Source organism: Sinocyclocheilus rhinocerous, unplaced genomic scaffold (genome assembly GCF_001515625.1).
Source record: "Sinocyclocheilus rhinocerous isolate Xijiao unplaced genomic scaffold, SAMN03320098_v1.1 scaffold3155, whole genome shotgun sequence".
NCBI classification, from domain to species: Eukaryota; Metazoa; Chordata; class Actinopteri; order Cypriniformes; family Cyprinidae; genus Sinocyclocheilus; species Sinocyclocheilus rhinocerous.
The window spans coordinates 55,979-70,509 of NW_015639762.1; the positions used below are offsets into that span (position 1 = coordinate 55,979).

Here is a 14,531-nt window from a genome sequence, read left to right on the forward strand (position 1 = left end):
CTGTGTGTGTGTGTGTGTATCTGTGTGTGTGTGTGGTCAAACTCTGTGTCCATAGTATTCGTCGTATGGCTCGTTGATGTTGGTGGTCGTGGGTCGAGGGATGCTGTAATCTTTCTCTGCTCTGAGTTCCTGAAACATGAAACACACAGTGGATTAATCACATGACAGTGACATCATCAGCCGTTCAGTGCTGCAGGATGGTGATTGGATGATGAGAACTCACTCTCATGAAGATTCCGGACGGCGACACATCTTCACCTGCAACACAAACACGTGACTTTTAACCTCTGCCAGTCATAGGCAGCAACTTTGTTGACTGATCTTGCTCAGTGCATGCTGGGATTGTGTTATTCAGGACAGAGACTGTAAGATCGGGTATTTGATGAGCACATTCTCTCAGCTGTTTTCAGAGAATGTGTCTTTAATATGAATGTTTGTAAGGATGGGGATTGAATGCCCTGATTGTCCCAGTAAAAGATTCAAAGCCTCGACATGTGAAGAACAGCGCCATCTGCTGCTCGTAAAGTTTAAAGCCTGGACATATATATTTTATAAACCTAAAATGTTCCTAGATATCATTTCTTTGCAAAGTATGTAAGCCTGATGCTGGAGCCTTGTGTCGTACGTAACATCACAAGTGTATTTTTTTCACTGCACTGGCAGATTCTTTCACGTGTTTCAGGTTTAAACATGTTAAAAACAACTGTATGGAGAATGCAGAATACACTCCTATTAAAGACACAATCAGTGAAAACAAGCCAGAACATCCCATGCAATGTGGCTTCACGAGTATCTGACTCCTCTGTTACCTCTCCTCGCGTCCGCGTCCGCGTCCGTCTGGAAGCCCTCGTTGTCGGTGCCGGTCTTCAGGTCCGGTGGAGCCGCTGGCTGTGTTCTGGGGCTTGTCCAGCCCGTGAAGTCCAGCGGCGGGTCTTTGGCACGAGCGTTGCTCTTGCACATGAAGCGGACCTGAGTGAAGCCATGTCCCAGCAGCAGCACCCAGCCGTTAGCGGTCAGCGCCACACTGATCACGGGGTCGTCCCAGAGCGGGCTGCGGCCCATGGCATGGTTCCCGTATGTGAGGAGTGTGATCCAGATGAGCCACACGCAGGCACTCAGCAGCAGCGTCAGGACCAGCAGCGCCGCCTGCAGTTTGTTCTGCCGATGCGTGCTTCCGCTGTCGCTGTAGCTGTAGGTGACGCAGGTATACCGGAGGAAGCGCAGTGCCGTCATCAGCGCCGCGGCTAACAACACCATCACGTAAATCTGCAGCATGGCAAACTCTGGCTGTGAAAACTGGCAGGTCCTCTTGTCCTGCACCAGCACCACCAGCAGCCACTCCGCCGCTACGATCACCTGCACCAGCGCGAGCGCCGCGGCCACAGCAACCTCCCTCCAGCCGCGCGCCAGCGCCACCCCCAGCAGAGCCAGACCGCGCGCCAGCAGAGCGCCGAACGCCACGCTGAACAGCACGCCGAGCGCAAACACCCGCACCGGACACGTCTGCGGCGACAGAGCGATGATGAAGGAGTAGGGAAGAGCGAATATACCCGCCGTGGCCAACAGGAAGAGCAGCAGCGCCGCCAGCGCACCGGACCGACGGCGGGACGCACACGCCGACCACAGCAGCAGAGCCAGCATCAGCACCACACAGCTGACCAAACCCACGCCCGCCGCGGCCTGCACCACGATCCCCCACGTGTCACACAGCGGCCAGTACTCCTGAGCCAGAGCAGAGCCGCAGCCCACGGGCCGAGAGCCGTTCCACCGCTGAACCCGCACCAGAAGCTCCATGACCATGGATCTGATCGATGGTGAAGCGCTTTTTCTCTTCTCTCTCTGATGCTCACAGTGATCTGCAGGAAAGACAGAGAACTTTCAGTGACTTTTGATTCAAATATCTGTTTTCACCACAGAACCAGAGAAAGTCACCAGAATGATTTTTCAATATAAAGTCAAGTCAGCTTTGTTTCTATAGCTGCTTTGACACAATCAGTATTGTATAAAAAGCACTATACAGATAAAGGTGACTTGACTTGACTATAGCGCTTTATACAATAAAGATTGTGTCAAAGCAGCTTCACAGTGATAAAAAGGAAAATAACAGAAACAGCTGAGAAAGTCTAGCCTAAAAGTTTGAATTGGTTGTAAAAGCATGAAGTTTGAAACAGTATTAAATTTTGAAAGTTTAGGGTGTTGTAGGTGGTTGCTACACAGTTGCTAGGGTACTCTGAGTGGTTGCTAGGTTGTTATGGGTGGTTGCTATGCATTTGCTAAGGTGTTTCTATGCGGGTGCTAGGGTGTTTCATGTGGTTGTTAGGTGGTTTCTAGGGTTTTCTGGGTGGTTACTAGGCCGTTGCTTTGTGGTTGCTAGGGTACTCTGAGTGGTTGCTAGGTTGTTATGGGTGGTTGCTAGGGCACTTTGGGTGGTTGCTATGCATTTGCTAAGGTGTTTCTATGCGGGTGCTATGGTGTTTCAGGTGGTTGTTAGGTGGTTTCTAGGGTGTCTCTAGGCGGTTGCCAGGGTTTTCTGGGTGGTTACTAGGCCGTTGCTTTGTGGTTGCTAGGGTACTCTGAGTGGTTGCTAGATTGTTATGGGGGGTTGCTAGGGCACTTTGGGTGGTTGCTATGCATTTGCTAAGGCGTTTCTATGCGGGTGCTATGGTGTTTCAGGTGGTTGTTAGGTGGTTTCTAGGGTGTCTCTAGGCGGTTGCCAGGGTTTTCTGGGTGGTTACTAGGCCGTTGCTTTGTGGTTGCTAGGGTACTCTGAGTGGTTGCTAGGTTATGGATGGTTTCTAGGGTACTTTGGGTGATTGCTATGTATTTGCTAAGGTGTTTCTATGCGGGTGCTAGGGTGTTTCATGTGGTTGTTAGGTGGTTTCTAGGGTGTCTCTAGACGGTTGCCAGGGTTTTTTGGGTGTTTACTAGGCCGTTGCTATGTGGTTGTTAGGGTACTCTCGGCGGTTGCTAGGCAGCTTCTAGGGTGTTCTGGGTGGTTGCTAGCTTGTTGCTATGTAATCATTAAGTCTTAGCATGTTTGCTAGCTTGTTTCTAGCATGTTTTAGCACATTGCTAACATCTTTTAGCATGTTGTTATCATGTCCTAGGCATTAAAAATGCCTTTTGAGTCATTTTTAATCATTTTAATGCTTCTTGGGTTAATAAGAGTATTAATGTCTTAAAAAGGTTTCAGCAGTAGTGTTTCTCTGTACTGTATGTATGATGTGTAAAAACCATTCTATACATTTTATTTAAATTAATTCTCATTGTATAGTACTTTAGCACTTTAATTTGTTCAATTATCCTTTCTTTTATTTTCCTAATTTTTTCTGTCATTTGTATTTCTGATCTTTAACTTCAAGTATTACACTTGTGTGTGTGTGTAGTTTTTGTGCTCAGCCAGGACGGTAAATGTTGAGGATCCAGCTGGTGAAGTGCTGATGGAGACGGATGTGTTGTTCTTCCTCTCCAGGACAAAAGCTCAGTTGTGATGCTGTTATCAGTGATTTTATCTTCTGCTTTAACAAATGTCTTTCCTGCTAGAGATCATCTTCACTCTTTCACTTGTTTCACATCATTTCTCCTTTGGGTTTGTCATCTGGCAGCAGCTACAATAGTTTAGAAATGTTTAGAAATGATTTGCTGCTTTTGTATCTGGCGTGCGTGTGTGTGTGTCGTAGTGACGACTGATCTGAATAAACCAAGCAGCTAATGAATCACGGATCTTTACATGACATGAAACCTGTTGTCTGATTGGAGGAAAATATGTGTTTTTCTTGAGCAGCAGTGTAAAAAAGTTTTAAACTTCAATCACAACACACACACAGACTCACACACACAGCAGACATGATTTACAGTTCATAGTTATGAATATTGTGACCGGACTGTCACCTGATTTCCTTCATTCATCCTCTGTAAGACTGATAGTATTTAGAGATGAAAGTGTCGTACCTGCAGCCTGTCGCTCCGTCCATCACAGACCCTCACACACCGTCTGTCTCTGTCTCTCTCTCTGTGTGTGTGTGTGTGTGTGTGTGTGTGTGTGGGGTGAAGGATGGGAGGAGCAGAGAGACGCGCGGATGATGAAGTCAACAGATTTGTTTCTACTCTTCCTGAATTTACATTATGTGTGTGAACAGCCTCTCTCTCACTCTCTTTCACACACACACACACACACACACATCAGTCATTCTTGACATGAATCAGTATGTTAATGGGTTTTTCATAATGGTGTTTAATGAAATTCATTGTTGTGTTATGAAATTTGCTTTTATTCTACTGCAATAAGGCCAACAGAGTTACTGAAAATAGAAAGTTTAATTGGATTTCTACTCCGGTAATCACACATGGCACATTTAATAAAATAAGTGTGTTTATGGGACAGGCTCTACGAGACAGAGGAAGTGATGTCACCAGGAAACACGCCGTCTGTAATATATTAGAGTTAAGGGCGGAGTCGCAGCTAGGGGCGTGTCTTAACCCTGATGACTATTTTTCAGGATGTTGATTGACAGCTGGGGTGTGGGAGGGGATAAGTTGTCATCTTATCGCAACATATACAAAATATAAAATATTATATAATAATAACAATAACAATCATATCAATAATGACAGTGTCCATGTGTTGAATCAGCCCTTTATCATCACACAACATCATAACCACACGACAACATTGAGCAAAAGGGGTGGGGCCACTGGATGAGAGGGGCGGGGCTGAAGGCGGTGATGTTGAGGAGGCGGGGTTTAGATAATGCCGTATTTGGCCAGATCGCTGAGCTCCATGTCTCCGAATGCCTCCCATGGGCACACGACAGTGATATCTGTCACGAGACGAGACACAGGCATTAACAAACTGAACACAGGGTGTGTGTGTGTGTGTGTGTGTGTGTGTGTATGTGTCACTGTGACTCACCTGTGCCGAGACCCTCCATACCAGGAATATCATCGCCGAATCTGCAGAGCAGAGGGAAACTCGCTCAATAGCTGCAGCATTTGTGTGTGTGTGTGTGTGTGTGTGTGTGTGTGAAACTGTGTGTGAGTGCATGTTTTTCTACACTGGTGGAGACTTAAACCTGAATACACACAGGACTCGTGGCACTGTGGGGACCTAAATTGAGGTCCCCATGGGGAAACAAGCTTATAAATCACACAGAATGAGTTTTTTTGAGAGTGTAAAAATGCCTATAGTTTAGTGTGAGGGGCAGGTTTAGGTGTAGAGCGATAGAAAATATGGTTTGTACAGTATAAAAACCATTACGCCTATGGAGAGTCCCCACAAGGATGTGTGTGTGTGTGTGTGTGTGTGTGTGAGTGTGTGAGTGTGTTTGTACCCTTTCTGTCCGGGTTTGGGGGCTTTGCTCTTGAAGGTGCGCGTCTGTCTCTGCTTGAATTTGGGATTACGCTGCTGGATCTGGAACATTTCTCTCCTTCGTTTATCACTCGTCATGGTGTGTGTCTCTGCAGTCTCTCACGTAACTGATGTCATCTGCCTGTATTGATTTATCCCATAAACACCTCAGTGTGATAACATACAGCCTGTCAGTCATTATCACAAAATAAAGCCCTTCAGGATGAACACGAGAGCAGACTCTATGATATTCCTGACGTGTCAGACGTCCATCAGATTATAATCTCACAATAATCCACATCAAACACTGTTTTTCATGTTGCCTCATTAAGACCGTTAATCTCATTAACACAACAGATTGAGATTTCCTTCATCTGTCTGTCCGTGGATCAGACGCTGGTGTTTCTGCAGCTTCATGCGATGCTGATTAGAGTTCACACCTTCATCTGATCATGAATATCTCACACCATACATCATGTCAGTCTTCCTGCATTAAAGGGAACCCCGGGTATTAAGACTTGTATGGCTTAATATAATATATTTCAATGACGTTCAGTATTCAGTTGTGTTGCGGTAAAATTAACAGCAGATAGCACCAGTAACTCACTGAGTGCAACCGTTTGATGTCATTGAAATAATGGCGCCCCCCATAGTCCAAAACAATGTGGATTTCTTAAATAACGTAAATCTTTCATGGGTTTTCTACTACATATTTCAGTAAGAGACATCATTTATGTTATTTTAAGCCATACAAGTCTTAATACCCGGGGTTCCCTTTATGCACAAGAGCGTAGAATAGAACCCTAATGAACTAACCCACATAAAACAAACAGCAACAAACTAGATGTGATACAGCAAAACAGATGATTGATCATTTATGAACTATCGACCTGAAGAACATCAGCCAGCTGCTATTGTAATTCTTGAGCATGTTTACCTGTGTTTGTGGTGCGTGAGCGGCGTGTGCGTGTCTCTCTCTCTCTCTCTGTCTGTCTGTGGAATGAGGCTGTCTGTCTCTGCTGCTCTCTTATAGTCTCGCTGAAGCTCAGAGAGCAGCTTCCCGTCAGGGAAACACTAATGGACTTAATGCTCTTTAGACTTCATCAGGGGTGTGTGTGTGTGTGACACGTTAATCTCAAGGTTATGGTCTCGTTTTCTGAACATGTGAGAAGATGCAGCATTTCACTAACACACAACAGATTCACAAACCCAACAAAATAGACTAATGTTTCAGCAAAACCCGTCATTGATCGCTTGAATGTCTTTCATCGTTTAATTTTTCTTGACCAGACCGAATCATGTGTTGGACTTTTGACACGACTGAGTTAAACACATCCCAACGCCGTCAATTCATGTCACTGATTTGCACTTTTCCCAAAGCCATATGTGTTGTGAGGTGAGGCTGCTCTCTCCGCGGGTTCATGAGCGCTGAACGGCCGCTGACGCGCTGGAGCTCACATCTCCTCAAACATCCAAGCACATTTTCAAATAGCCGTTATCTTTATTAACAAACCGCATATTTGAAGTCTAAACAACTACATTCTCACCTACAAAAAAAACTCTTTAAACTATATTCTGTGACAAAACAACAGTAGTATTTGTAAAATTACATTGGGTTTGGTCATCTGCCATGACACCCGCTGTGAGAAATGATACAAGTGAAGAATTCAAGATTCAAGGACCAGACCAAACTGTTGTGTGTATATATAGATCCTCCTGACAACCAGCTATGGAGTCTTGTCCTCTGTAGTGGACATAATGTTTTAGTGATTTCTCTGAGACCTCACATGTCACAGCTGTAAGTCTGGATGTCCTGCACCGAGCACATTCAGGACTGTTCAGAGAGACCATATGTTTGGATGTTTCACCATGACCACTCCCTCTCAAATTCAACACCCTTGTGGAAATATGATAATATTTTGTAATGATAATTTAAATATGACTAATTTCTAATCTGATTTGTTATAAATCAACATCTCAGGAAAATGTTATGTGGTTTCAAATCAAAATATGACTTTCTGTTATGAAACAGGACATTGATCTGTAGAGAACAGCAGGACTAAAAGCATGTTTATTACGCATTTTGGGAGACACCAATCGAATAGGGAAATTATATTTCAATATTCCTATGAAATTTTAGATTTATTATTATTATTAGATTATTATGAAAATCTATATCAATTATTACTCCCATTATTACACTTCTTTTTTCATTACATGTTGCCCCAAAAACAAATTAATATGCAAAATAGATACAGTTTATAGATACATTGCACATAATGGGACAACCTGTTTATGGACATTTTACGCACATGTTGCATAAAGCAAAATGGTATATCAAATCATTCTGTTATATCTTTCATAACATAGTTGAGAATCATTTTTATACAAAGTTTGGTATAAAAAAATAAAAATGGATTGTGGATTTTTTTAAAAATCACTGTTTTTGCCTTTTCATGTCTATTCATGTCTTTTTATTTCTTTTAAAAACAAGACTTTTTAAAGTCCTGCTCTACAGAAGACATAGCATAACATATGAATAAAATATCATTTAAAAAAAATTATTTTCCATTTTTTTCTTATGCTCTAAACAATGTAATGACATGAAAAATATTAAATTCAGCTTTTTTTTTTCTTCTGGTAGTCAGGAGGATATATTTATACAGCAGTTTGTTCTGGTTCTCAAATCTGATTGGTTGAGAACCATGAGATATTGTACTGGTATCGCTACAGGAACACACTGAACTGTAATTATTACATTTTCTAGTATGTATTTAATTAAATTTTATTTTAGGGTGACTTGTAACATCTTGTCCAGGGACTACGGATGTAAAATAGCCTTTGGCTAATTCTGGTACATTTACAGGAATGTTTTATTAATGAACAATGTCCCTGTCAACTAAATAAAGTAAAAAAATAAAAAAATAAAAATACACTGTGTGTGTGTGTGTGTGTGTGAGAGAGAAAGAGTGTGTGTGTGTGTGTGTGTGCTGCTTTTTCTGATTTTTATGTTGCTCTGTTCTGAATACCTTAACATTTAAAGGATTTGCTGCAACGCAATTTTGTATGATATGTTAATTATTTATATTTTTTATCCATGCATGTGTGTGAGAGAGAGAGAGAGAGTGTGTGTGTATCTGTGTGTGTGTGTGAGTGTAGGCCTATTTCACTTTTTATTTTATCAGTCTACAGCGCAAGCACAGCGCTTTGCTATTTCCAGAGCTGCAAAGATATTCAAGTCACTGTATTTTCCTCATCCTTTGAAACGAAAATATATTATAAATTAAATATATAGAATATTTTTAGGAAAATTTTCATGTTTTTTCTCTCTCTTTACACACTGTACTGTATTCAGGTGGAGTTGTATACACTCTAAAATACGCTGGGTTGAGCCTCTTGGGTCAATATGTTGGGTTATTTTTTCCAGTGTTGGGTAGGGGTTAGTGGCTGGGTCAGTCTCACTGACCGCTGAAACAATACACCCCTCCCCCCTCCAACCCAGCTATTGGGTTACAGTCGGAGCAAAGACTAGAAATACAAACACAGTTCACTCCTATACTTATGAATGGGAGAAACTGCAACGCCTTCTAAATGAAAGAGCCAATCGCTGAGTGGTAAAGTCATTGCGTCACTGCAGTGGCCGGTAGAAGCTCCGGTTCCCATAGAAATAGGCATGAGCGTGTTTTGACTGCACATGTGCATTGGCTGGTCTGGCCTGAGAAATAAGCTTTTTTAACGCTATTTGAGCATAACAAACAACATTCATGGGGCAGTTCATTTCAGATTTTGTTGCTGATTTGAAATATGTAATTTATTTGTGAGTTCATAGGGCAGTTTTTGAGATTTCAGGATTCCCCATTCATTTAGACAGGACTTGGTCTTGGATGAACTACTCGGAGGCGTTGCAAATATGGCCGCCGAGTGAACAGACTTTCCTTGAAAGGGACTTTGAGTCGGAGGGCAAACAATTATCCAATCGCTTGAAGTACAAATGAAGAGTTCATTTGCAAAATCCGATAAACACCATGTTTATATAAAATGAACGGACTGCTGTGCATTATTCTCCACATATAGCAGTAAACCCTAAACACGTTTTGTCACAAAAGCTGGTAATGTCCACTTTAAGGCATTAAGTTCAAGTTTTACAGCAGAAACCGGCAAGCGCCCTTGTTTGTAAACAAAACCTGATAAGTCATTTTTAGCGAATCAGCACGCAGTATTCAGGTCAGGTGACAAGGCTAATACTATAGTCACTTTGAAAAGACGTGCTAGCTGAGAGGAGTTTCGTCAAAGCTGACTAGAAGTGATCAAGGATGGATAATTTCGACGCACATGATGAACCCGTGATATCTTCTTCTTCGGGGCGTCAAAGGAAAATAAAAGTGAAGCTTTTCCACGGAACTTTGCTAAAGCAGCACATTACAGTGGTGAGGGAAAAGTTCCCTGTATCGCGTGTAATCACAACAACAACAACAAGTCCAGGCGTCTACATTGTCAGCTGAGATTACACAGATTAAACGAGTGTTTCTGTTTAACTCTGAAACATGAAATGTGGAGTTATCTGCTTTTGCCAAAAAACTAACCTTTAATGTATTAAAAAACATACTTTCAATCATTTTAATTTTGTAAGTTACCTATATTTTTTATTTTATTTTATTTTATTTTTTTTGTTATTATTACTTAATCAGAACAACCCAACTGCAGTTTGATTGATATTACTTGGAATGCACAATAAAAAAATAAAATAAAATAAAAAAATACGATTTCTGAAAATGTATAAAAACGGAGTTATCTGTTTTGGCAAATGAACTCTTCAAATGTTGTCTTTACCTTATATTATGGTATAGTTTTTGAACTGGTTAGTGTTTATCCTAAGAAGCGTGAGGAAAAACTGTTTCTCAGTTGTTGTTGTTGTTACTGTGCGTCACACGTTAAGTGTGTCAGAATGTCCCACAACATTTAAATGCAAACAATGCACCCCCCCCCATAAGTCTAGCTAACTCAGGTGAGCTCCTCAGACGAGGTACAGTAGGCTATTTCATTTTCCGCTCTGTCCCGCTCATAACTGAGCTCCTAAGCCAGTCAAGGAAAAGCATGAACTCGGAAGCACGCGGATGAATGATCACCATGTAACACCAATAAATGTTTCCAAGGTCTTGCATTCTACAGTGTATTTTGTCAGTGTAATTTGGCTATACATTACATTTATAATATAAGGGAAAAGTCTGATAATAGTTAAAGTACTGAAATTATGTTTGTTTTGCGATAATTTAGTTTGATGTATTTCAATGTTAAAGGGGTCATATGATGTTGCTAAAAAGAACATTATTTTGTGTATTTGGTGTAATGAAATGTGTTTATGCGGTTTAAGGTTAAAAAAACACATTATTTTCCACATACTGTACATTATTGTTTCTCCTCTATGCCCCGCCTTTCTGAAACGCGTCGATATTTACAAAGCTCATCGTTCTGAAAAGTGAGGTGTGCTGTGATTGTCCAGCTATCCAGTGTGTTGTGATTGGCCGAATACCTCAAGCGTGTGACGGAAATGTTACGCCCCTCACCATACTGTGATGATGCCCTGTCCGGCCGGAGCGACGAGACAAAAACATTAAAACCTATTACAAACGAGGCATTCGTTGCATTGCATCGCGCCACGTAAACATAAATCCCTGTCTGCATTTGTGATTGGAGAAATGACAAACAACAAGCGCTACTCTACACTGCTCAAAACTCGCGTTTGAATCATCAGTGGCAAATCCTTTAAATGAAAACATACTTACGTGATGTGAGTCAGAACAGTCGGCATTGTAGTCTATTTTACCAGGATCAGGAAACAGTCCTCCATAAAATGCGCTGGACACATCTGAATATTTCCCAGGATCAGTAAACAGTCCTCCATAAAATGTGCTGCACACATCTGAATATTTGGGTTAAACTGTTCTGGAACAGTGTTGTAAATACAACTTAACCACTGATTTGTAGTTGTGTCCTCTTTTGGAAGACCAAACAAAGTAGTTTCACTTTCACAACGTAAAACACAGCGGCCTAGCATGAGGGGAAGCCTAGAGTGAGCTGAGGCGGCGGGGTTGAGAACGGCGCGGCCGGCGAAAAGGAACAATTTAAATCGCATCATATGACCCCTTTAAGGTTTCAATTAATATATTGACAATCTAAAAATCACTGGGTTGAATTTGGGTAGTTTTTAGCCTAGCGGCTGGGTGAACAGAACAGAACACATGTTGGGCTAACTTGACCCAGAACATGTTGTTTACAGTATTATTTATGGGTTGATTGTAATCATTCATGTTTATAGTAATAATAATTATAATATATAACCTCATATATGAATTAGTATTTACAGATTAACTTTATCCTCTAAATCTTTGTAAAACACGACACAACCAGTTTAAATAGCCTGTTTATTTTCGATGGGCAAACTTCTTAATACAGCCTATTTTATAGCATTTTTAACAAGTAAACAATAGGCCTATTGCCTAAATTTAAACTCGTTTAACCAAGATTATGAAGTAAAAAATTACACATGTAATCAACCGGTCTCTGTTATCCAGTTTTCACTAACGATGGATCTCGTGCCGGAGCTGGGAACTGCAAAATTCAGACCGCTGTCCCGTGTTTTCACTAATAGCCAAAAAATGCTGTTATTGACTACATAACCTGCCCATAAACAAATACACAATTCGGAGAACGTATTTTAACATCCAAACTAATTAGATTCAGGATTTTTAGGAATAAAAATACCTAAACCTCGTTTAGGTGACTGACATCGCGTCCCTATATGTTGCCTTGCATATAATAAAATGATTTACAGCACAGTAATGATTTTATAGATCAAATAAAAAGTACACAAACCTGTATTTCACTGAATAAATGCACCAATTCGGCAGTGTTGAGAACCGCTCTCTCCTGAAGAGGATGAAAAAGCCCGCAGGCTCAACCCAAGTGTTTGTTTAAAAAAAAAAAAGACCCAGCATTAGAGTGTACTAAAAAGTTTAAAAAAGAAATTCCAAGGACAAGGCACATAACCTACTGACGTGCATTTCTAATTATAATATAGATTAAGAACTAAGCACCGAATCAAAGTTTTTCTGTATTTGAATTTTATTCAAATAACCCTTACGAAAATGTTTACTACAAATTGGTTACTGTAGATAAACCATGGTAACCACAAATTAACCTTGGTGTTGCTACACTAACCATAGTTTAACCCAAGGTATTTGTAGTAAAATTGTGGTTATACAAATGGTAATCAATACGGTAAAAAAAAGAGATGGTTACTACACGTTCACTATAATAAAACCATGGTTAATTTTCGTAAGGGAATAAATGCCTACATTTAATGTTCAGAACTAAATTTGGTCCTGTGATGATGATTTTGTTTAACTATGTTTCCGAAATTAAATGTTTCACTTTAATTTCTCCACTACGCAGTAAACTACTTGGGAGAATGAGCCTCCAACATATTCACTTTCTAACTTTTCAAAGTTTATGGTTATGGTGCCACTTAACGGTAAAAGGCAGCAAATAAACATTCCTAATGCTGCCGCCGCGGGAACATATTCTGATTGAGAACCATCTGTATTTCTCACAGCGAGTGTCATGGTGGACGCACAAACCCACTATAATTTAAAAGTAATACTGTTTTTGTGTCAAGGAATATAGTTGTAAGAGTTTTTTAGTCGAGAATGTACTTGTTTAGACTTCAAATATGCGATTTGTTAATAAAGATAATGTCTATTTGAACATTAGCTTCGATGTTTTTGGAGATGTGAGCTCCAGGGCATCAGCGGCTGTTCAGCGCTCATGAACCAGCCGAGAGCAGCCTCACCTCGGCCAGATCTTCTGGAAATCCCCGCTGGCTCTGATGTTTCTATAGAGGTTAAACATGAGATATAATTAGTTTCATGTAATTCTAACAGGCAGTCTTTGGTCTCATTAGTCTATTTGTTCCAGAGCAAATAGTTTTTGGCTGAGGGCAAATTCTCATCACATTATATTTTATGTAACTTTAATGCTGTATATTAGAGCTGCCTTTGTACTTTTAACTGAAATTGCCTAGCAACTTTTATGATGGCTGTTGTTGTTTATTATTCAATAAATACTATTTTATATTCATAGTAGTATTTAGTATTGGGAAAGTGTGTGTGCTCGTGATGGTGATTCCTCCATTAGATGCGACAAGAGACTGTTTTACGAGTCAGCGGTAAAGATTTTATATTGAAAGAGACTGAAACGGAAGTAATTTTACTTTCAGCAACAGCTTGTAAGACGCAGTTAACAAATGCAGTGAGCAGCGCTGTCATCAGAAATCACCCTTAACAGATGAACGAATAGTACAACAAAGATATCGCTTTCCTCAGCGGACATTCAGACTAATGTTTTATTGTGAATATGAGATTGAGCTGAAGAATGAATGCTGTATCAGATGCAGGTAATCACACTCCATCTCTCTCTCATTATACTCTACATATAATACAGAGAGCTTTTAATACAGTGATACAATAAGCTTTCAATGAAGCAACTCAACGTTCCTTCGTTACTAAAGTTCTAAAGTAACGTTCTCGAATTAGTAACAGATCTTGAGCTCAGCTGTTAAACTGCAAACTGCAGGTTTGAGTCCGTGTAGGAAGGAAGTAGTTCTGCACAAAAGAGGGTTTTTAAAGACACTCCGTTGTTGTTTCTTATATATTTACACACTCGTTCCATCGAACTGTTGTATAAACGCAATATCGCACGAGTAGCAGTGCGATATGGCTGATTATCAGCACAGACATGATTACCTGCTGCCGAATCACAGCCGTGCTGATATACAGCCATATCTCTCATCTACTTGTGTGAAATTGCTCATATATATATATATATATATTAGTATTTGTTTTATTAGAATAAAAAGTGTCCCTTCTTTTCTTTGTTAGATTAAAAGGCATGGAATGAATGCTTATAGAAAATTTTAACCAGTGTCTATAATTTGTGTTTTCTACAGTGTGACAACAGCACTCTTTCTGTCGACATTAAAGGGGTCATATGATGCGATTTCAATTTTTCCTTTCTCTTTGGAGTATTACAAGCTCTTGGTGCATAAAGAAGATCTGTAAAGTTGCAAAGACTAAAGTCTCAAATCCAAAGAGATATTCTTTATAAAAGTTAAGAGTCAACCACGCCT

General features: G+C 40.6%; 1 protein-coding gene across 1 annotated transcript; it reads right to left on the reverse strand.

Annotated features, from left to right (window-relative positions):
• Positions 1-4,298: 4,298 nt before the first annotated feature.
• Positions 4,299-6,391, reverse strand: pde6hb (phosphodiesterase 6H, cGMP-specific, cone, gamma, paralog b). The gene is made up of 4 exons (XM_016567346.1): positions 6,285-6,391; positions 5,331-5,489; positions 4,913-4,953; positions 4,299-4,820 (listed from the first exon to the last, which is right to left on the reverse strand). Exons 2-4 carry the CDS (start codon positions 5,444-5,446, stop codon positions 4,744-4,746), a joined length of 234 nt encoding a protein of 77 aa, XP_016422832.1. The 5' UTR covers positions 5,447-5,489; positions 6,285-6,391; the 3' UTR covers positions 4,299-4,743.
• Between the last annotated feature and the right edge of the window lie 8,140 nt (positions 6,392-14,531).

Excerpts from the sequence above, each read along its gene's own strand:
- pde6hb (XM_016567346.1), bottom strand. The coding sequence starts at position 5,446 with ATGACGAGTGATAAACGAAGGAGAGAAATGTTCCAGATCCAGCAGCGT. Across the intron at positions 4,954-5,330 it reads CCCAAACCCGGACAGAAAGG|ATTCGGCGATGATATTCCTG; the intron begins GTACAAACACAC and ends TCTGCTCTGCAG. Across the intron at positions 4,821-4,912 it reads TATGGAGGGTCTCGGCACAG|ATATCACTGTCGTGTGCCCA; the intron begins GTGAGTCACAGT and ends GTCTCGTGACAG.